General features: G+C 32.3%; 3 protein-coding genes across 3 annotated transcripts; 1 reads left to right on the top strand and 2 right to left on the bottom strand.

Annotated features, from left to right (window-relative positions):
- Positions 1-6,808: 6,808 nt before the first annotated feature.
- Positions 6,809-9,269, top strand: LOC105122029 (Subtilisin-like serine endopeptidase family protein; the record flags this gene model as incomplete). The annotated part of the gene is made up of 6 exons (XM_011020931.1): positions 6,809-7,333; positions 7,454-7,554; positions 7,755-7,976; positions 8,102-8,210; positions 8,276-8,489; positions 8,587-9,269. Coding segments are annotated over 6 exons (1,719 nt in total), but the record flags the coding sequence as incomplete, so codon positions are not given.
- A 487-nt stretch (positions 9,270-9,756) lies between these two features.
- LOC105121802 (Basic-leucine zipper (bZIP) transcription factor family protein) lies at positions 9,757-13,263 on the bottom strand. The gene is made up of 6 exons (XM_011020604.1): positions 12,802-13,263; positions 12,280-12,432; positions 12,126-12,203; positions 11,623-11,688; positions 11,319-11,384; positions 9,757-11,189 (listed from the first exon to the last, which is right to left on the bottom strand). Exons 1-6 carry the CDS (start codon positions 13,015-13,017, stop codon positions 10,260-10,262), a joined length of 1,509 nt encoding a protein of 502 aa, XP_011018906.1. The 5' UTR covers positions 13,018-13,263; the 3' UTR covers positions 9,757-10,259.
- A 6,354-nt stretch (positions 13,264-19,617) lies between these two features.
- On the bottom strand, positions 19,618-23,545 carry LOC105121799 (uncharacterized). Its single transcript, XM_011020601.1, has 9 exons — positions 23,150-23,545; positions 22,950-23,058; positions 22,770-22,835; positions 22,563-22,651; positions 22,076-22,163; positions 21,637-21,774; positions 21,436-21,528; positions 20,427-20,528; positions 19,618-20,233 (listed from the first exon to the last, which is right to left on the bottom strand). Exons 1-9 carry the CDS (start codon positions 23,410-23,412, stop codon positions 19,745-19,747), a joined length of 1,437 nt encoding a protein of 478 aa, XP_011018903.1. The 5' UTR covers positions 23,413-23,545; the 3' UTR covers positions 19,618-19,744.
- Positions 23,546-24,047: the final 502 nt, after the last annotated feature.

Here is a 24,047-nt window from a genome sequence, read left to right as displayed (position 1 = left end):
CTTTCTGGCACGAGAAAGCCTAGCTAGCATATGAAGTTGTAATAATCACTTATGTACGTACGGTTGCTTGTAAATTAAGGTTAAGAAACTACTTGGTAGCACTTATGCCGGTGGGGGAACCGTTTATAATAACAAAACCTAGAGAGGTAAACATTAGACATTTACGTGATCTTAAAAGTTTCTGTAAGTGATTAATATCCATTCAAACAAATGGATATTAATCTTGATTAAGAAAAAAAATTAGGAAATTGAGAATTATCTGACAAATAATTGGTAAAGATAGTAGACAAAAGAAGAAGAAGGTTAAAAGATACCAAATAGAAAATCCAATGAGAATATTGAGTTAAAGAACTAAAAATCGGATGGTTGAAGGCAATTAAACTAATTCATGTATAGAAAAACAACAATTAACATTGAAAAATAATAAGTTTAAGAGCATAATGGATTAATATCATCAAAGAATTGTTAATTTCAAGCTTTTTTCTTGCCCATCTGTAGCTTGAAAAATAAGAGTCATCCATACCATTAATTGTTAATTTCAAGTTTTTTTTTTTTTTTTGCCCATCTGTAGCTTGAAAAATAAGAGGAAATAATGAAACAAATCGGTTCGACAAGAGAGATGGGTTTTCTCCTCTTCTCTTTTTACAGTGATGCATGGAGGAAAGTAAAGAAAAGAAGGCCTTTAAATTCAATTTATGGATTCTGAAGAACACAGAGAGAAAGGCTAGGAATCAAAGATTTTGGCCTCTAAATTAGAGAGAGAAATACAGAAAATTCAATCCTTTCAATTTTCAGATGAATGAATGATAATACAGAAATAATAAGGTGTTTTAATTATCCATGTCTTCATATCCCCCCCCCCCAAGACATTAAAATTCCATTAATTATTAAGTACATAATTAATATACCAATGTTATTCATTTTTTCATGAAAAGTAAACTTACACTTGTTGTTATTGTTGTAGTTTGCGGCTCATAAACAGGTATTAGAATGGAGCGTATAAACAAAGGGTAACGAAATGACAATATCTACATCTCTAGAATTTATTTCTTGTATTGTTGCCATAGACGATTTATAGGTTTGGGATGCGAAGACAATGCTCTCATGGTACAGTAAAGAGATGTTATGAAAAGTTATTAATATTCCTTGAATTGTTAGGATTTATTGGGTGGCTAAATATATAAAAATACATATATGTAAAAGAAATAACAGCTAATCATTTATATGGAAATAAACACATTATCAAATTTTATATTCTTTCTAGTTTCTTTTATATTATAATATTCATTAATAATCATTACAGTTTTTTTCCACAGCAATTATGATTTTAAAAACCACTTGAAAAACCATCCACATATATTCATTCATTTAATTATAGAATTAATCATTTAAAATACATGACCAAGACCTTAAGTCCTTTTCGCTAGTACGAGGGGTAGAAGCTGCTTCTTTTTTTTTTCTTTTTTTTTTTGGTGCCAAAGCAAGTAGCAGTATGTCTACAGTTGCATGAATTTAGATATCGTCGATAAAAAAACTAAAACTAGGTAGATAAACACAAAAATCAACATCTACCCACCCGTAAGCTACTTTTTTCAGGGGCTGCAGATACGGAACCATGAAGTCTGCATTGCATGTGTTGCAAACTAACGCGGAAATATTACTCCCAGATGGTTTGTGGCTTTGTGCTGTCCACTTCTGCAGTGCAGGGCCAACCAAGGATTCATAGCTGAATGCTCGAAAGCTTGACCACTTCAGATCCACCGGCAACGTGATCCGTCAGCATCACACAGCGTTTCGACTATCCCCACTACTTTTATTGTTACTCCCACACCACAGTTTAACAGACTGGCATTACCTACCCTCTCTAAATTGAAATCACACCTTGAAAATGTTCTCAACATTATACATAGGAATAGCTTTTTATATATTCAAACTTTATTCGAAAATGTTCTCAACATTATACATAGGAACATACGAATAGCTTTTTATATATTCAAACTTTATTTCAAATAAAATAATTTTTTATTTCAAGGAATTATCATAGTATTAAATAAAACTCTTACTAATTAATACCTAAGAGTAGTGTATTGATGATGATATCCAAGTATAAAGATAATATTTGCATAAAAAATAAAAGAAAAGCATGAATAACTAAATAACAACAAAATCACAAGATTTTATAACCTATTTCGGAATTAACTATGTATTTAATTAAATAAAAAAGCAATAAAAACACAAGGAAATTATCAATGGCACTAATTTTCATACAAGATTTTCAAAGTTAATACTAACTTTATTTTACATAAGGTTTAAAGATATTTATTTATATTTAATATGCTGAAATTAACTTCAATATATATATATATATATATATATGTGTGTGTGTGTGTGTGTGTAAGAAGTTACTTTTATCATCCCCATAAAATTATTAAGTGAAAATAACAGTAGAAAGAACGCCATCCACAAATAAATTGCAGTGACAATTATAAATTGAAATGTTGTGATAGCGGATAGTGAATCAATTCAGAAAGACATGCTTAGCATTGCGGATTAGCGTTTTAAAAGTATTTTTAAAAATATTTAGAAAAAAAATTATTTCACTTTAAATTAATTTATCCGAAAACATAAATGCTATCTCAGTTGAAAGTAACATTTTATATAACATACAGTGAGAGAATTATTTCTTTTTTTATGACATTTCAAAATTCAAGTTATTTAACAGAAGTGTTCGTGACAGTATCATGTAGATTTGTTATGCATCTTAAATCTTAACTCAGTTTGTCTCAATTATCTGTCATGAAATGGCTTGAGAATGTTAAAAAGAAATTGATACTTTTTTAACTAGATTTTTTATATATAAATAATGCTAATTAATAATGTTTTAAAATTCATGCTTTTAAAATTTAAGATGTTTAGAAATACAATTTATATAGTTGGATAATATATTAATTACTTATTTCTTGTAATATGATTTATTTTTTTTAGCCAAGATAAAAATTAACTTGATATGGGAATTTAAGGTGAGTGGTAGCTTGCTATACAAAATCAAGATAGATGCTAGCTTGGTGTGAGAAACCAAGGTGTGTAGTGGCTTGATAAGGAAAGTGAAGTATTTGTAAAAGATTTCTTTCAATAAATATAAGAATTCTTAAATGATTAAATAATTATTTTATAGAGATTATAAAAATAAGCAAATATGTAAAGAATGAAAATATTGTGAACCATTTACCTTAGTTATTTATAAAATATTTATAACTCATGGATCTTGTCATTTTAATTGAGTTTAAAGAGTAATTTTATTGTTATAAATTAATATTATAGGTTATTAGTTGTATTTCATTCAAATATAATAATAAGATGAAGATATAGTAGCTATAAGATATTTCTGTATAGAATCCAAAATAAAAGGTATTTAGCCAGTAAAAAATTCCAAGAAACTTGCCTGGGATCATGAAAAAACCAGGCTTGAAGTGCTGGGATTAGGTCACATTATTGAGCCCGATTGGTGTCTAAAATGAGCCCAAACATGTTGCTAACAACCCCCCCCCCCCTCCTCATCCAATTTGTTTCATATATATTAAAGTTTAATTTATTTCATTGTAAAGTTATATTTGATAATCTAATTCAATTGAGATTATAAAAAAAGAAAAAACATATATTATATTTGTATTGTTTAAGAATTTTGTTAGCCATAATTTGAATTACTACTAAATTATTATTATTTTTAATAATAAATCTAAGAGTGTAGATTTTATGTCAATATCTCTATCTAACACACTTTTTCAAAAAAAGAATTATTTATTATTTGCTAAGCTTGAATCATGAAAAGAACCTTTAATTAATTAAATAAAACTTTTGATATTACTTTCCACTAAATTCTGATTTAAACAAATAACTACAATTAAATATACTTTATTATGGATTAATTAACATTTGAATAGTTTGAGATTAGGATGACCTGATATGAGTAAAGGAAACTATTTAAAATTCTTAATATTCATAATAGTTTTTGAAAACTATATAGCATTAAATTATCGGTCATCTTAAGCCATATCCATGCCAGGAGGTGCATGATAATTGCATGCATGCTGCCATTGGAGTCTTGAAAGCTTCCATCATCTTCGATTTCTTCTATAATCACTATTTTATTTTTTTTCTTTGTCCTCAACAATGAATGACGGGTTGACAAGGATGGTAATATCAACAACATTTCTCAGAAGAATATCTTCCCCGGCCCTTCCTCTCAACTAATTCTCAATCAAATAATATTAACAAAAACAATTTTGATTTATAAATTTTAAATTCACATATGAAAAATGACTTTAAAAACATTTCACACGTGAAGCAATCAAAATAATTCTAGCAGTAAAATCGAATCCAAACCCAATGATCTATCCTCGTAAAAAAACCTACGTATGCGAGGGACAAGCCTCTTGTCTTGACGAAGAACACAAATGTATAATGACCAAGCGAGTGAAGATCCAAAAGCTAAGCCACCAAACTCTCACGACTTGCTCCTCCCAGAGGATCTATTCTGTAGGCATATATTTTGTGCCTGATTAACTGAAATCGATGCCCTATTTAAAAAGCAAGAAATTCTCACCTTAAAATGAAATTAGTGAGAGAGCTACAATGAAGACAATGACACAGAATCTCCTCGTGTTTGCGTTTGTAGCCACTGTAGTTCACGCATCCAATGGCAGTGAACGGAAGGTACTCTTTGTTTTTGTATATATTTTTTTTGAAGATGTTTTTTAAAAATTATTTTTTATTTTAAATAAATAAATAATTTTTAATATTTTTAGATTTTTTTGATTTATTAATATCAAAAATAATTTTAAAATATATAAGAATGAAATTAAAGGATGTAATTGGTAAAGAATAGTGGATAACAATACTATAGATTAAGATAATAATATAAGGAGTAAATGTTTTTATATTCTTAAAAAAATTTAAAAATAAAAAATATTTTAAAAAATAATTAAATAAATCTTTTTAAAATATTAAAACAGAAAGTTACATATTAAGTGAACCATTGGCTAATAATTTGCTTTGGGATCATCAGCCGTACATTGTCTACATGGGAGAAGCGCGTGGAGCGGGAATATCAACATCAGACGAACACCACAACCTGCTTTTGGCTGCTACCGGAGAGTATGAATCACCATCGTTTTACCCAAAATATAACCTCTTCTCAATTACATGTTTTTTTTTTTGGACAATAAACACGAATGCATGCTCAGTTCTTAATTTAAAAGAAAAAAAAAAAACATTAACGATGGAGGATGTAGCTGCTTTAATATTATGGTTTCAAAATGAAAACTGCAGGCTAGCTCTTAAGGGAATTATTTCAAAAATCAATTAAAGTAAATTATAAATTAGTATATGTGTCATTTATGATTTTCAGAAGCTATAAATTATTTTTTTCTAATTAGAATTGACTGTTTTTTTATCAGTTATAAAATAAAAATTGGTTTAAGAGCTGATTTGAGATTGATTGACATAAACCAGTTTAGATTAAAAAAACAAAATAAAAATTAAATAATTCCTCGCTAATCCGGTTGACTCGAGACTCTAGATAGGGTTCTACAATTATATAGCTTGTATAAGTGATTGGTGAATTTGAGTACAATATGGGAGAGAAAAAATTGTTACAGAGAACTCACATCATGACTCAGTTACAAATAAATATAAAAATACAGGACTCTCATAATGCATAGCATCCTGGAAAGCAAGTATAATTTACCCGTTGTTTTGTACGTAATAATTTCTTCGGCGAAGTGAAGCAGTTTCGAATACTCATAATGGCTTTAATTTGTTATTTAAATACTTTTAACAACAGTACATGCAGATTAAGACTTTTGGATGAGACATCATTAAATTTTATGTATTATTGATATCTTTCAGCGAATCTATTGCCAAGACTTCCAAAATATATAGCTATGGAAAGAACATCAATGGTTTTGCAGCTATGTTGTTGCCCCATGAAGTGAAGAGACTGTCAGGTATGTAAATATATATATACTGCTGATCGAGGATATCAATACTTGTCAAAGTGCAATCCAGCTTCAGACACATCTTGTGTTGCTCAAGTTATCTGTAACATTCTACATTTGATGCAGATGAAGATACTGTAGTGTCAGTGTTTGCAAATACTAGGAACAGACTTCACACAACAAGATCATGGGATTTTCTGGGAATGCCCCAGACAGCGAAGAGGAGACTTGATATAGAGAGCAATACCATAGTTGGTGTGCTGGATACTGGTGGGTAACTAAATGTTCCTTTATTTGACAAGAAATTATATAAAAAAGGGGGGGATTTTTTTAAAAAATAAAATAAAATTCTATGCTACTTTGTGTCCAGGAATTTATGTCGATGCTCCCAGCTTCAACGATGAAGGTTACGGGCCTGTCCCAGCAAAATGGAAGGGAAAATGTGTCAAGGGAGCCAACTTCACGGGCTGCAACAAGTATTTCCTTTCTGTTTTTTCCTGTCAATGGTGTCGACCATGAAGAACAAAAATGTGCTAATAACAAAATGAAATGCAACTCTCCTTTGGTGTAGTTGCTGGTTTTAGTTTTTTAAGATTATGGAAAAAACAGAGTTAAGAAAAAACATGAGTCAATCCATGATTAGATCTTAAATTAAGGTTATGATTCATTATAGCTCACAACTTTCTTAAAGCATTTTCTTGTTATTTAATTACCAACTCTCTGAAAAAACATAAGATAAAAGACTAACAACCAGGACTAGTGAAAACAGACAAAATTTAAGTCAATTTCCCTCTTGATGATTTGAACTCTGAAACTTTCTAACTTGTGGCAGCAAGGTTATTGGTGCAAGGTATTACAATCTTGAGAACTTCGAGGTAGAAAACCCAAGTCCAGCCGACCTAGACGGACATGGAACCCACACTTCCTCCACAGCTGCTGGTATTGCTGTCAAGGATGCAAGCTTATATGGCATAGCACAAGGAACTGCACGTGGAGGTGTACCATCAGCCCGCATTGCCATGTACAAAGTATGCTGGGGATCTGGTTGCAGTGACATGGATTTGCTAGCTGCATTTGACGATGCCATTTCTGATGGGGTCGACATAATATCAGTTTCAATAGGAGGGGCTTCTAGGAGTTTTTTCCAGGACCCGATTGCCATTGGATCATTCCATTCCATGAAGAAAGGTATATTGACCTCTTGTTCTGCTGGGAATAACGGGCCTTATCCAGGATCAGTCGAAAACGTTGCACCGTGGATCATGACAATTGCCGCTACAAGCATTGACAGGCAATTTACAACTGCAGTTAAGCTGGGCAATGGCATGAAAGCCACTGTAAGTTAATCTGTGTGTGTTTGAGTCTTGTCTTTTAATCACTCCATGAGTGAACATTTAAGAACCCATTCAGCAGAGAGCTCATAAATGCAGATTCAAATTTGCTCTGATTGATGATAGGGAATTTCAATTAATACATTTTCACCAAAAAAGGAGACATACCCTCTTATCGATGGAGCCCGTGCATCCAACAGTTCGGGAGATCACTACGGAAATATCAGGTAAGCGTCCGGGAATATGCTTCAGGGTATGTACCCAAAGCAACTTGAAAACTGAAGCCTTGTTTTACATCCCCTGTTCTTACTTGATTTCTTCACCGTGTTTAAGTCGAAATCCTAGGTGGATGCATGTCATGGTGCTTGTTTCTGGCTTGCATTTCCAATTCCTAACCAAGTGTTGTTGTTTTAAACGATGATGGCAGTGCTTGTGATTATGGGACTCTAAGCATGGACAAAGTGAAAGGAAAACTGGTGTACTGCCTAGGAAGCAACGGCCAGGATTACACTATAAAAGAGCTTCATGGAGCTGGAGTGATCACGTCGCTTGATGCACCAACAGACACAGCCTATCCCACCGTAATACCTGGAACCAGCGTCCAGCTCAAGGATGGCTACAGGATTGATGTGTACATCAACTCCACCAGGTACTTGGTTTCTGATCATACTCTTGAAAGAGCTGCTCCTATTACTATCTGAAAAATATATAAGAGCTTCCACGATATGGTAAACGGTGTCGATCTTTTTGGCGTTTGGGATAAATGAATTGCAGGAACCCTCGCGCTGTTATCTACAAGACAAGAACTACTTACATGAGTGCTCCCTCTGTAGCATCTTTCTCATCAAGAGGACCTCAGTTGATCAACCTCAACATCCTTAAGGTGGGTGAGACCTTACTAGTTTCTTTTATGTTGGTTTCCACATACTAAAATTCCCAGTTGGACAGCCTGATATTGCAGCACCAGGGCTGGGTATATTAGCTGCCTACTCAAAACTGGCAACAGTGACAGGGGATCCAAATGACAGCCGATATTCCCCATTCAACATTATATCAGGAACATCAATGTCTTGCCCACATGCTGCAGCCGCCGCCGCCTATGTTAAGACCTTCCACCCCGACTGGTCACCTGCTGCGATCAAGTCTGCACTCATGACTACAGGTGACAAAACTCTACTAAAACCATATTTACTAGGAAGAATTTTTTATTGATAGCGTGCTCGAAAGTGATATTCCAATGCATCTCTTTTCTGATCCAGCCACGACTATCAAGATTAAAGACGTAGATGCAGAGTTAGGATCTGGATCAGGGCAAATAAACCCATTGAAGGCCGTGCACCCTGGACTTGTCTATGACATTCCAATGAGTTCGTACATTAGATTCCTATGCAAGGAAGGCTACAACAGCACAACCATCAGTCTACTAATAGGCGGCAAGAAAAAGTACAGGTGCTCCAACTTCCAGCCTGCGCAAGGCACGGATGGCCTCAACTACCCTTCCATGCATGCCCAGCTCAAGAGTGCCGAATCCAACATTTCCGCTGTGTTCTACCGCACATTGACTAATGTAGGGTATGGCAATAATTCAGTTTATAAGGCGACCGTAACTTCACCAAAGGATCTATCAATCAAAATTGTACCAAACAGTTTGAAATTCAAACGGCCACACCAAAAGCAATCTTTCAAGGTTTTTGTGGAGGGTGGTTCCATGCAAAACGGGACTCGAATCCTATCAGCTCTACTCGAGTGGAGCGACTCAAAGCACATTGTTAGGAGCCCTATTATTATCTACAATTCATCGCAATAGGTACTCTTTGTGTACTTTTTTACTCAGATTTGTTGTCTGCTCGTTTTTCATAATTACCTCTTTAGTATTAATGTTTAAGTTAAACTCTCCTACTTTTTCCTGTAAATAAAGATTTCAGTAATTGCAGAGACGCATCAATTCCTTGCATTTTATCCATTTATCTATCGCACTGCAATCCTAAACGTTAGGCTGTTAGCTTACTTAAATTTTACCGGAAAGAAGGTTCTAATAGAATCATGCGCACAGCACCTGCACCCGTCTAACACCATCATCCTCATTTTGTTCATTGTCTTGTACTTGGAAATCATGTTCCTCAGAGAAAATTGCCTCAGCCCACAAGTAGCATTGAGAAAACACCCAACGCCAAGAGTGGAGCTACACCAGTTTTTTATAAGAACTAGCTCAGGCATTTCAAACAAACAACGAAAATGTTAGTCTCTTGAGTGCATTGGGAAAGAACCTAATTATCCACAGTAGCCGCTAATTACAAAAGTGTCAGCAGTTAAAAAGGGATCAGAACAGGCTTGGGGATGGACTCGTGTTTTTGGCCATAACAGTGTTATAATTAGAAGATGCAAAAGTACCAGCAATCATTCTGGCGAAGATGATCAAAGACCAACAATTAAAACAGATTTCAAGACGCTAAGCCTAAACCCATGGATGAGCTTTCAGAAAAAGATACATCAGCTTACAACATGATGTTACAAACCATTAACTAATTTTGAAGTCACTCTGTTTTTGCTGCCCTCTCCATCTATTCCATCGAAATGGCAGCCTCACTTTGCTAAATTATCCATTTCGACAGCAAACTTCAAAAGACAGACAACAGGGGAAAGAAATCGAATAAGGTTACACTCTTGAGGTATTGTTGTCTTCTTAATTAGAAGCTTTCATCATGTCGAGCTACTGATGCCAAATAATAGGGCTACTAAAATTTACCCCAAATTCAACACGGCTGACAAATAAAGAGCTTTGGAACCTCAAAACTTGATAGGAGTCCCCAAAGATTTGACAAATAACCGATTCATACGCATTCGCTTTAGAAGTGTTTTTTCCTGCTTCCCAAATCCTTCCAACCAGCTAAAGCTCCTGGAGAAAAAACCCATCCAAATCTACGCCAAAGACTCAACAATTCAATCGACATTGGCGGCCATGGAGGTTTTTTAGTTTTGTGAGTTCCTTTCTCTTCCTCCTTGCCTCTGCTGCAGAAGCTGCATCCACTAGCTTCTTGCTCGGGAATTTAAATGGGTCTTGATTCTTTTCTGGTAAAACACACCTTAGTTGACTAGCTTTTGTGCAAATACCATTAGCACCAAAAGCATACTCTGACTTTTGCCCAGCATCATTTTTAACAGCTACTGCAGGCGTACCAGAAGTTGGAGGCACAGGAGTAAGAATCATTTCTTTAGGGTGAGTTCCTTCGCACTGACCACCTCCATACAGGGTAAATCCTACTGGCGTCTCATTTAGATCATTGATAACCCTGACTTCTTCTGAGCTATTAGTTTCTGATTTAACTATAAGGGATAAAGAGGACTGCCGGTTCTTCATAGGCGCAGCAGCTTTTGGAACTATAAGGGAAAAAGAGGAATGCCGGTTCTTCATAGGTGCAGCAGCTTTTGGAGATAAACTACCACAACATAGATTATTCAGAGAAGTCCCATCTTGTCTGTGTTTAAAGCTAAAAGAAGGCTGAGCATGGAGTCCATTCCCATGATCAGGACCTGGAAAGAACCATGGACAGGAAACTACATATAAGGGTGTCCTTGGGCCACCGACAATTACAGTGTTTTCTTGTTGCAGCTGTGATGAATCATGTGTTCCATTAGTTGGCATGGGCATGTTTGACGGAATTACAATGGCATTTTCAGTTGTATAATGTGATTGGATAGGATTTGAAGATTGAATAATAGAAGCCCAGCAATGAGGTGAAAATGCATGCTGGTTATATACAAGTAATGGGCAGTTTGTAGGTGCAGTAGTAGGTATGTCAACGAGGGCTGGCTTGAGGTCTCCAGGAGATGCCTCCATCTCAGCTTTTATTTGCTTAGCCATCTGGAAAGATTGGAAATTACAATAAAAAGACAAATACTTTTCTGTTGTCTTGTTATGATCAACCAAAAGATTTGATCCAAGAAGCAGGAGAAACAGGGGAACCAATATGGGGGGTGATCTACAACTCACCTGTGCCTTTAAGTGTTTATTTGTGGTCTCTAAAGACTGATAGTTTTTCAAGGCCAGCTCTTTTTCCTGCATGGAATGAAATTTCGTTAAATATGAAAAAGCTTGTATTAGCATAAGATAATGGATTTTTATGCAAGAATTAAAAAAAAAAAAAAGAAGCTAAGAACTTGAAAAACTTCGAAACTATTACCAAAATGTTTACGTGCAGAATTATTTAGTATCAATATATATAATAATAAAAAAAAAAAAACTCTTGGTGGGAGATGCTGAAGTTTCTGGAGAAGCAAAAATGCCTCGTGCCTACCTTCTTTAAGTTTTCATTCTCCCATGACAGATCAGCAGCTTTTCTAGTTAACTCCTCGCACAGAGCCTGAAGCAAGAGGGCAAATACAGTAACTGAGAATCAGCATGACTAGACATAAATTACCCACTTCAAAGATTAAAGAGTACAAAAATAAACGTTTATACAAGTAAAAAGAACAAAAAAATAATTAGGCATGCACATAGAAAATCTTATAAATATATAATGGCAAGTTGTTGTTAATTGAACTAGATTTGCTCGAGCAATAGAAGAAAAGGACAATATATGAGTAGTTAATGGCCAATTTAATCGTGGACCTCTCATTTGATCTCTATTACAGCTAAGTGCAGTTTGATTTGACGAGGAAAAATAATCTATAAATATGGGCCTTCGTAACAGATATAAGCTACTAGATATTTTTATAGCCATTCATCATTGGGCAACGCTTAGCTAAAACTCAAACAAAGAAGCAAAACAATCCACCAAATCAAGCAAACATAACATACCTGTCTACGGCGAATAGTCTGTCGAGCGGACTCTCTGTTTGCCAATATTCTACGCAGTCTTCGCTCTTCCTTTTCAGCCTGTGTGGAAAATTCAGATGGTTATACTGAGGAAGCAGCGAAGCAACATTGCAGCCCCAAAGAAATTAATATTTACCTCAGTTAAATTTAGCCTTGACCTGCCAGTGCCATGCGATGGGTAACTTGTTGCACAACTAGGACTTGATTTTGGCACATCTGCATCCAGCTCTTGTCTTGCAGGCTTCACTACATTTCTATGTATTGGCTGCTGATCCACAACTGCTCGATCCTGATATAAACCCAAAAAACATATCTCAATAGTGCTACTACTTTCGGTGCATCTAGTGATACAGGGCAAGCAGTATAGTCCCGCGTAACAAATTTAGACCTCGAAAAAATTTTACAAAAAAAGAAGAAGAAATGAAAGTGAATTCTGAAAGAATTTCCGGTAAGATTAGCATTAGCAGTAGCATTACTGTTTAAACTAAAAATACATTAATTAATTCAAATGTTAAATATTTTACTATACTCCACTTTTATTTATGTGAAGCGGTGCAGAAGCAAAATTGACTTAAAAAAAAAATACGCTGAAGTACTCTACTATCTAGTTAATATGAGGAGGACAGCAGAAAAATAAAAATAAATTTAAAAAACGAACCCGGGGGAGATCGGAATAAGTGGAGACCGAGTCAGACTCAGCCCTGACTCGCTTCCTAGCTCGTTTGCCTTTGCTTCCCCATTCACTGCCGCTGCTCTCTCGCATCGCTAAATGTGCCAAATCAGCCAATGCCTCCGCCGCCTCGAGCTCCATCCGATCCGCAGCCGACGAAGAACCCGAACTCGAAACCGAACATCTCTCTAAATCCAAATCCATAACCCGGAACCCAAATAGTTATTATTACAGGAAAGAAAGAACGAAGAAAAAAACCAAGAGACAAATATCACTCACTCAATACTTCAAGGGAAGGTAAGGTAAGGTTAGTGTGAAAACTTAGAAGTAGAGGAGAGAGGAGAGAGACTATTACTCCTACTTCTCTCTACTACTGGTTAGCTTAGCCCACAGATTCTGTGCGTTCGCCACGTGTCATGCCAGCTCGCTGCTCAACATCTTTGGTAACTCGCGCCCTTGCATCTCTGCTTGCCAAGTTTTTTTTAGCCCACGTTGGCTGGCTACACACCCGTGAGCCCTCGCACGTGCGCCCAACAGGGAGTTTCATTTTGGGTAACAGGCCATAACGTACGTGGCAAGGCTTTGGATATACACATGGAAATGATAGCATATCTTTCCACGTGTCCATTTTGCCGCGTCTAGGTGAGCCGGCGAAGAAAACTGAGTGGGGAAGGCGGCCATTTTGCATTTACTGTTGTTTAATTTAATAAATAGGACATGCAGCTGCGGAGGGGGCTTACAGCTGTTGAGTACGAAGGTGACACCTGGTTACTTACAGCTGTGAGCTCATTTAGGCTTTGTTTTTGTAATGGAAAGCGTTTTTAAAAAACAAAAAGAATCGTTTTTTTTAATTATTTTTTTCAGTGTTTTTGATATTTTGTTGTTTTAATTTGAAATTATTATTTTTTTAAAATATTATTTTAATATATTTTTAAATAAAAAAATTTTAAAAAAATAACCATATTTTTATTCACGTGTCCCGACAAGACTGCTGGTTGGTGGAGTTAGTTGGGTCCACTTTTTTATTACGACCCTACTCTGCTCCGTTTCTTTTCATTTGCAATTTACCTACGTGTCGTCAGTACAGTAAGTTTGTGAATCCACTAGAATTGAATTGTGTGTACGAATTAGGGTTTAAGTTTCAGAATTATAGTTGGCAATTTACCTACGTGTCGTCAAGGCAGTAAGTTTGTGAATTCACTAGAATTGAATTGTGTGTACGAATTAGGGTTTAAGTTTTCAAAATTACAGTTGGCAATTTACCTACGTGTCGTCAAGGCAGTAAGTTTGTGAATTCACTAGAATTCAATTGTGTGTACGCATTAGGGTTTATGTTTCAAAATTACATTTTGCTATCAATATCCACAATCCACGTTCTTTTTTCTATTAATACTAGTTTGCATGCCGCGTAGGTATAAAAACAATTAAACGTAAAGGAAAAATATTCAGGTATTGAGCATTTTTTTGGATATTTTTATTAAATTTGAAAATTCAATTATTTTAAAAAATTTCATTTTCATCCATGTAATTTTTTTTTGCAAAAAAAGATTAATATATGCTATGAATAAAATAAATATGTAATTATATATTTTAATAAATAATAATAAATTTATTGATCTAAACCAAATATTAAGTTAAGAAACTCAAATAAAGATGTATATTAAGATTAGATTATTGTATATAACTTTTTAATTTTTTTGATTAAATTATAGAACAGCACTTGTATTAAAAACAAATTTAAGTCATTTTAAATAATCACAACACATATATTTCTCAACTAGAATAAATTTTCTTATTAACGTCTCTCTTGTGTTATTTTAGTAAATGCAAGGTTTTAAATTAAAATCATTGTTTTTGTTAAAAAAACTTATGATTATTAAATCAAGATTAAAAAATATCAAAATATTATGTCCATGTTTAAAGTATGATTGAAAGCTATAAAAAAAATATAAATGTGTTAAAATCATTTTCAAAATCTATTTAAGATTTTTAAAAGCTAAAAAAAAAAGATTGAAAGCTAAAAAAATTATAAACATATTAAAATAATGTTAAAAATCTATTTAAAATTTTAAGAAACTAAAAAAAATAAATTAAGTTTCATAAACATTTTATTATTGGTATTGTTATTTTCAAATTAGATACGTGATAATTGAAAAAAAAATATTAAAATTTAAATACAAATTTATAATATTATTTAAAAACTATATCAAAACTTAAAAGTAAATGAATTAGTATGGTAATTGTATAGTTGGATAGGTTGATCCAGATTGTTTATTGGCTAATTGGATCATAGTCAATTTTAATTTTTTTATTAGATCATATTAAATTAATTTTCTCTTTATTTTTACTTGACTTGGCACAATACAGCCTTTAGATCACATGTATCACAAGACAACTTGAAGAGGAAGGTTTTAACCACTAAATAATAGTATATATTATGAAATTACTAAATTGATACATAATACATAATAATTAAGTCAAATAATTATATTAAAAAAATATTATAAAATTTATTCATGATTTCACTTTCTTGCTATAGTTTGAAAAAGTATACTTTATATTACAAACCAAACAAAACTTCAAAAAAAATATAAAACCTTGATGGTAGAGGCAATTTGGTATTTTCTAGAAGTTCATTAATTATTACAAAATTATCGACTAACATATTAGTTTCTCTTTGTTATTATTTTTTTGTATGGTAAAATAATAAATTTACCTCCAAGATCTTGTTAAACTGTTGACACGAGGTCATTTAATTATTTCAAAAACTTTAAATTGTTAAATACTTATTTACCTCTAATGTCAAAAAAAAAAATTAAAGATGTTGACTATGAAATTTTTTTATTTATTGCCTTTTAGAAAACAATAAAAATATATTTTTACTCTTAAAAAAAGCTTTAAATAAAAACAAAGCAAGGGGGAATTTGTGTCCTTTCACATTTTGCGACTTTGAAGCTTATAAAGAGTATTATAGTATTTATTTTAAGTTAGAGAAATATTTTTTTATTTGAAAAGACTACTAGCACATGCTCATTATTTATCAATGGTGGATGATGTCCGTGTTTTTTATATGGTTCTTGTGATGATATTTAGTATCGAATGTACCCCTTCGTTATCTATTTGGAAACATCATCGCATCCTCTTCTTGATTATATGCCACAAGACGGCAAATAATGGTCGTTTATCATTGATAGTCAATTTGGTTTTTTTTTTTTTCTTTATCTTCTAGAGAAAGTATAAGGAAGTCTTCTTTTATTTTGATTCTTATATTTTTTATTGCTAATTTTTATTTTTGGTTCTTTTATAAAAGTTTTTCATGTTTTCAATTTAGTCATTAAATTACAACTTATCATGAATTTTTTTTAATTTAATCTTTGTTCTTTTGAATTTTTTTTCAATTGACTCTTTCGTTAAAGTTTTCTTGGTTTTCAATTTTATTCTTCAATCAAAGTTTACATTATTTTATTTTTTTAATTTAGCCCTCATTGTTTTTATTTCTTTTTCCTTCTCCTTTTGTTAATGTTTTTTTTTCTTTTCAATTTAACTCTCCAATTTAAATTTTTTTATGCCTTCTTTTTTTTCACCCTTATTCTTTTAATTACATTTATTTATGTGATTGATTTTTTCTGATATTATCATTCAATATTTGATTTATGGGAGATTGGGGCTCATGATTTTTTTATTTATGATGTTTTCGATCTAATGATACAAATAATAACTTTGAAAAGTTAACGTGATTCAATATATTTTTTCTCATTTTCTTTCACAATTTATCATTCTAAATCATTCTTTAAAAAAACATTCATTTTGAAATTATTTTTAATTTCTTTTCTATCAGTTTATTTCAAACACATAACATACAAAATGAGTTTTGCAAGGTTTTTTTTTTAAAAAAAATTTTTATTGTATTTAATTTTTGAATAAGTTTTTTATTTTATATAGGTTAGCTTTATTTTTAAAAAAAATATTTATTTTGAAATAATATTTTTAATATATTCAGCCTTGCCTAATTTTTTTCCCTTTTATTTCAAACAATCAGTTTTATATGGGTCTTCTATTTTTATTATCTTTTATTGATTTTAATAAATAAATTCAATAGATATAAACATTAAATTCTCATTTTATATGATAAAATATCTTGATTTATATCTATCTTTCAATTTTTTTTAGTTTTTCTTTTAGTTATTGTTAATAATTTTTTTATTATTTATATAGATAATTCTCAATTTATTTGATTAGATGCTTAAGAGGCCTTTTCATTTAGATTTTGAATTTTTTTTATATAAAAAAGACATATGAAATAGACTCCATAACCAATTTGTTTTTTAAAAAAGTTACAGCATGCAACAAAGTCTGCAACAAAACTCAAGTCAAGATATGAAAAAACCATTGTTTATCTTTACCTATTGTACTATGCATTACAATAATAATTCATATTATTTTGCTTTTTATTTTTATGTTTTTTGGCTATTGAATTTTTGCTATTATTATTATTTTTTAAAAAATTTATTTTTGTCAATTTCATGTTTTAATACTTTAATGGTTGAGAATTTAGTTTCATATATATACACACCATTAATGTGGTTTGTAAGTTTGCTAGGTGACTTGCTCCGGTTTACAGGTTTGGTAGAGTATTTTTTAATTAAATTTAAATTTTATTTATCATTTATTTTTTTCTTATATAGTTAAAAAATAGTTTTAAAAAAAGGTAATTGTATTAAATTTTATAAAGTCCATAAACTTTTTATAGGTTTAGTTGGTTGACCTAGTTCACGTGTCTGATGAGTTTTTTTCTTAATCATTGTTTTTTGCATTATTATCCTTAGATATTGCTTAATTGGGAACTTAATTTCTTAATTGATTTCATTTTATTTTTTATGAGGTTATCATAATCTAACAAAAACATTTCAGTATTGAGTTGATGTTTGATTTTACAATCATTTATTTTTGTTATTTTATAGTTAAATAAAAAAATAAAATTAAAAAAGTTATAATCCCAATAGAATCCATAACCCTATTTTCAAATTTGACATGCTAGTCTGAGTTACCTGATTTATAGGTTTAACGAGTTTATCCATCAATCAAATATTTTTTTGTCATTTAATTATTTTTTTATTTTATTCTTTAATATGGATTGTTTGGGAAATAAACTATATAATTTATTTTTGCTAGCTTTTTATAAAGTTATTACTTTTTTAAATAAGTATCTATTTTTAGATTAATATTTAATTTTATGAGCATTTATTTTTATTATTTAATTATATAAAATAAGTTTATAAAAAAATTTATAAATTTAATAAATTTCAAGACCCAAAGAATAAAAACCGATGTAATATATTATTACCCCAATATTTTATCAACCATCGTGACTGTGCAATTCCACTCAAAAGAAGCAAAGATTGGGATTGGTTTTATCAACCTTAGTGCTTCTGATAATCCTCTTGGAACTCAAGATGGCTAGTCTGATTTTAATTTTGTATGAAACTCTTCCTGTGGGCTGACTGGACAGAGGGAGGTTGTAGTGAATGGTTTAAATATAATTGTGATTATATCCAAATCTCTTAACAATATCTCTTAAGAGAAGAAGATTAGTTATTTTTTTATGGATTGCTTTTGTTTTTTTTTTTTTTGTTTTTTGGGTTACTTTTGTTCATGTTCATGGTGTCAATCTTTAAGAAAGTTTACTGCCCAAAAATTATTTAATGAAATGTTTGAAAGGAATTTTATTTTCAGAATTATGGATAATATTATTTTAACTATGAATTATGAATGATAATTTTATTATTTGGAGGTTTTAAAACGTTTTTAGTTATTAAAATAAATAAAATAATAAATTTATAGTGCGTGCATTAAATTTAGAATGTAAAATATTTTATTTTAAACAACTTGTTTTTTTAACAGTATTGGTTTGCACTACCTAGTTACCAAGTAAGGTAAGGAATCGAATTCACTTTATATGTGGTGTCAGATTTAATCTAGGTATGTTTTAAAGTATTTTTAATTTAAAAATATATTAAAATAATATTTTTATTATTATTTTTTAAAATTTATTTTCAATATCAACATATCAAAATAATTCAAAATTATAAAAAATCAAATTTAAAGCAAAAAAAATGTCAAAATTGTTTTGGGAGTAAATTTAAAGCAAAAAAATGTCAAAATTGTTTTGGGAGTAAGGTAGAGATATAGTTGCAAAGTTTTTTTTAAAAAATATATTAAAACAATATTCTAAAAAAAATATTTTTAACACCAATATATCAAAAACAATTTTAAAAAATTAATTCTAAATAAAAATAAAAAAAATATATTAAAACAATATTCTTAAAAAAATTATTTTTAACACCAATATATCAAAAATAATTTTAAAAAATTAATTCTAAATAAAAAAATTAAATTTTAGACTAAAATCGCAACATAATTCATTAGCTTCACCTGTCCTAGTTCTTAGCGCAAGCTTATACATTGATTTGATTGTTCCCGCCATCACCGATCATTCATCATCACAAATCCAAATCCCATAAAAGATGACAATTTTATAGATAAAACTCTGCAAGGAAGTTAAGCAGACGCCTTTCGGTTATACCGGGACTACGAGCGTGAAATGAAAAGGTTCTCAGGGACACGGGAGAAATTGTGAGAAGAACATGAATATTGAGATGTTGACTTGGCTTGACTGAGGTTTAAACGCCTTTTGGTTTCCTGGGAAGCATAATTGAAGCTAAGATAATTGGGATCGAGTCGATTGGCTCGGACACGCATGTTGTGTTCCTATAAAATGTAAAGTTTCCATGGCAGTGGATTGAAGAAAAACCCAAATTAATGATCATGAACTGGAACGCATTTAGATCCAAATAAGATATCATTAGCATTTTATTTTTTGTCATAAGCATTCACTTGACAATCCACTAGGCAAATGACAGCAAAACAAGGGCTAGTGAGAGGTCCCCTCACCGCTTGGCAAATCTTGTGTGGGTTGAGCTGCGGGTGATGCCAGACCAGAAGCGCGCCAGCAACTGGGAGTGCGTGGAGTTCGTGGAGATAGATTGACAAACTCCAAGGCCTGTACTCTAACTTCTAACGGGTAGTCAGCAACACACCCGATTCTTGGGCCAGCACCTGTTGACCACTTGAGAGAAATCTGATGCCCTAATTGGTATGATTTTGCTGCATTCTTAGAATTGATTCTTTGCAGTATAGTCGTCTTGGGCACCTCAGCTCTCGGGCTCTGAAGGCCACCGGATAAGGTCCTCTTGTACTCACCTTTCTTTTCTATTTGTTTAACTTCTGGCAATTCGGAGATAGGATCCTCCTCTATTTTGAGTTTCGGAGGCTCCAGACTCCTTATAAGGTCAATCATCCTCCCACTTCCATTATATTTGCCATCGTCATAGGAGTCAGAATCTTCACTAGCCTCTTTTATCTGGAGCAAGAGGTGATTGAATTTGTGCCATGAATAACAGGGCCACTAACAAAAACCAAAAACAACACTAGCAGACAAAATTCAAAAGGCTACAGTCCCATGGCAAAGATGATCACAAGGATCATGATCAAATCACCTTTACAAGGACTTTTAAGTTGAATGCTTTTTAGGTACACAAGACAAAAGTAATTACCTGGACTTCATCAAGATTGACTCCATTATCGTTGAGAAAGGATAAAAAGCTTTTGAAGCTATCTTCTGATGGTCGGTAGTGTCCACTATATGGAGAAATGGACTGCAATGTCAAAATCAATTATTCATCAATAAAAATAGTTAACAGTAACATGACACATACTGAAACCCTTTACTGAAACTTTGGTTGTGGCTGCGAACAGAACACCAGTACACATATGTAAACAAAAATGGAGAAGAAGATGGCAAAGGAAAAACGATTCACTATCCATATAGGGCCTACAGGTATCCCATCAAATAGAAATTCCAATGACTTGCACACCATATTGAATTAATTTATTCATCTGACCATGATTTTAAAAAAGTCATAGAATTTTCATCACTTGTTGATTTTCTACAGTGATTTCTTTTCTGTTGATGGTGAAAGGAATGTCCATTTAGTACAAGTTCCTCCAGTTTGAGGTGCAGCCTGTAAAAAAAGTGTAAGAAGCCTGTTGATGTGCACAGAGTGAACACACGACACAAGAACAGATGTTTAAACGCATGTGTATTCCCTCATAACTTGAGGCCAACCAATATCAAAAGAAAATGTAGGCCCCGCAAATGTCAATATGCAGAAATTTAAAAGAATGCAAAAGCACTACAAATCAGCCATTAGCCAATTTCAAAAGAAAAACACTACGGCTGGCAAAACACTACGGAATTCTGCATGACCTTTTCAGATTATTTCTTAGGATACATTAAGTGGCGAAAGGTTGGATTTGGTTGTACCTCTAGTGTGGACGAATCCTAATCTCTTGGAGATGAATTTTGGAACTTGGTCAGAGAAACTACATGGATGGATGGCTACATAACAGGTCTTTGGCAGGGACTCTTAAAAGTAGAAAAGAATACCAATTTCGTGTCATACAATTACTTTATACACAAACACACAAGTTTTGAAGGAACATTCAATACCAAAAGTGCCACTATGATTACTTTTACAGTCAACGATGCCTTCCAATCCATACCTTAAGAATACCATGCTCTGCCATCAGCCTTCCAGCAGCTACCGTAGCACCCCCAGCCAGGAAACTTGAATGATGGAACTTTCCCTTCCTTTTCTGCAAGGAACCAATGATGCATCAACTTTTCTTTTCTAGAATTAAGTAGGAGCACTGCAATTATGGGAGAATTATAACAAAGCTTACTCCTATCAATGAAACTCTTACCTCACCAGCATATAGTCTCTTAGAGGCGCTCATAACAAAGATCCACTTTGCCCCTTGAGTTGTATCAAGGAGATCTCCAGTTTGTTTGTGAATGATTTTGCCTTCAGAAATGATATACTCATAATGTTCTCTCTCTTGCTGGTTCAAAATCAAGTAGAAAATAGAAGGCAGCATGTTAGGAACTGCACTCCTCGATATTACTATGGGATTTCTGTTCCAAGTAATAACTAATATGCAGATTGTTTGGAACCAAATCACATGTTAAATTGAATTCAATTCATAACCTGTTACAATTCTTATGTTTGGAGTAAAATACTAAGCCACATAATTGATTTCAATTTTACTGTTTGGATTATCTATGGAAATGAATTGAATTTGCAATATTGACTATTTTGCTCTTAATGGTAAGTGTGTAGTGGTTGAGTATGGGCGCACATACTGGTCCAAGATACTTGATGCATTGTTCTCGAAGCTTCGACCTTGGACATTCTTTGAGATCAAGCTCTTTTCCATCTCCTACGTCCAACCTAAATAGAGTACATTTGCAAACACGTTAAGTTTAGCTATCAAATAAAGTTTCTACAACTATTAACACTAGTCACATATTGGCATTGTTATGCCTCTAAAACTACTAATATAAAAACAAAATAAATTAGTCCTACATTTAGGAAGAAGAAGGATATGAATTAACGTTTTTTGGAATTTTGTGCACTGTCTCATTTTCACTCTATGGCTAAATCTAAATAAGAAAATTATCATTGAAAGGAGTGGAATTAATTAATTAATTAATTAAAAAATTGCATGCAAATCCAATAGGAATAAACTTCTGAAATTGAAAATTCATTTTTTAATACAAAAAGGAAATTATATAAATAAAAAACCCTGAAAAATCACATAGCTAGAGGTGAAAAGCAAAATTGGGTTACCAGTAAAAGAATGGCTGACCAGAATCTGCCTTGCTCCATTCCTCATAATACAAATGCAAAACATGCCCATATCGATGCCTTGGATCAATCTAATTTTATCATAATATTAAATATTATCAGCAAATTGAGAAAAAGAAAGAAAGAAGAACAGAATATCAGGTGTTCCCATAAGAGAATATTATTAAGAGAAGAAAACGATATGATTACAGCTTCAATCCAGTGTTGAAAGGCCAATTTTTGTGCTTTAACGTCCATGGATAAACCCTTTCCCACCTGTCAAAGAAATAGTCGAAATATGATGTCAGAAAGAAAAAGGCAACAAAAAACAAAAGACATCTAATTATTTAATAAAAATAAGAATAAACGAGCAGAGATGAAGGAAGAGACCTTAGAAGCATTCAAGCTAATACGGTTCCACCTCGAAGCCGCACTTTCTCGCATATTGAAGAAGGAAATGGTACTACGATTCAGTCTAGCATAGTCTATAGCTTGCCACCTTTTGAAATTCACCAAACATTAATTAATTAAAATAAAATAAAATCTAGAGAAATTTTGATTTTTGAAGCACCAACAACTAAATTACTTGCCAGAGTTCTTCGGCGACGACTGCGGAGTCCGCTAGCCTGCGCCGGGTGCGATAACCCCTGTAGACCTTCTGCAACTTGACAGCAGCAGCACTGTCCAAGCACGCGCCTCCAACTGGATCGTCCGTATCACAGGAATTGGTGACCTGGGCTTCCTTACTCAGCATTTCGAACCCCGGTGATTCACGAGTACGGAGATCGTGAGAAATGTCATTTCCATCAAGGGAGTAGGAGAAATGAGAGAGAGTTTGAGTTTCAACCTCCATACAGTGATTTTGTGGAAATGAAAAGAGAAGAATACTATCCTCTGCAGAAAGAATCTCACTCTCGCACTTGTTTCGGTCTCTTCCCTTCGTCTTCACAGATGCTTACAAGGCTTATTGTGCGGTTTTATATAGACAATTAGATACACACATAAAATAAAATAATACTTGACCAAGACCAGCACTTTCTATCCTCGCTCTAACACCGACCAATGAAAGTTAAGATATCATTATATCCTAAAAAAATTAAAATATAAGTTTGATTTTTAAAAAACACACTTATTAAAAGAAATAACTATAAATTCTGAATGGGATTATTCTTATTCTATAAAATTGTGAATATATTCAGATTAGCACACAAAAAAACACTCTAACATAAGAAATTTTACAAAATCAAAATTAATTATTTACAAAATTATTATTATTATTTTATTTTATAACTAAAAAAACCTGTGTTAAAAATAAAAGCTTCTACACTTGCTATATTTTAGAAAAATACTGAACTTTAGGAGACCCATATTTTTTATTCTCGCTCTAGCACAAAACAAGTAAAAAAATAATTATTTATAAAATTATAATTATTTTTTTATTTAATAGCTAAAAAGCCTATGTTAGTTTAAAATAATAAAAATACATGT

This window comes from Populus euphratica, unplaced genomic scaffold (assembly GCF_000495115.2).
Source record: "Populus euphratica unplaced genomic scaffold, PopEup_1.0 scaffold46.1, whole genome shotgun sequence".
NCBI classification, from domain to species: Eukaryota; Viridiplantae; Streptophyta; class Magnoliopsida; order Malpighiales; family Salicaceae; genus Populus; species Populus euphratica.
The sequence above is the reverse complement of the archived record's forward strand: the minus strand, read 5'-3'. Positions and strand labels throughout refer to the sequence as shown.

Bases quoted from the DNA above. Each gene is read 5' to 3' on its own strand.
- LOC105121802 (XM_011020604.1), bottom strand. From the start codon at position 13,017: ATGGATTTGGATTTAGAGAGATGTTCGGTTTCGAGTTCGGGTTCTTCG. The intron at 11,385-11,622 runs GTAGGCACGAGG...CATTCCATGCAG, and splicing joins AGAATGAAAACTTAAAGAAG to GAAAAAGAGCTGGCCTTGAA. The intron at 11,190-11,318 runs GTGAGTTGTAGA...CAATCTTTCCAG, and splicing joins ATAAACACTTAAAGGCACAG to ATGGCTAAGCAAATAAAAGC.
- LOC105121799 (XM_011020601.1), bottom strand. From the start codon at position 23,412: ATGGAGGTTGAAACTCAAACTCTCTCTCATTTCTCCTACTCCCTTGAT. The intron at 22,836-22,949 runs GTCTCTTCCTTC...TTTCTTTGACAG, and splicing joins TTAGCTTGAATGCTTCTAAG to GTGGGAAAGGGTTTATCCAT. The intron at 20,234-20,426 runs GTAATTACTTTT...CTCTTGCTCCAG, and splicing joins TCAATCTTGATGAAGTCCAG to ATAAAAGAGGCTAGTGAAGA.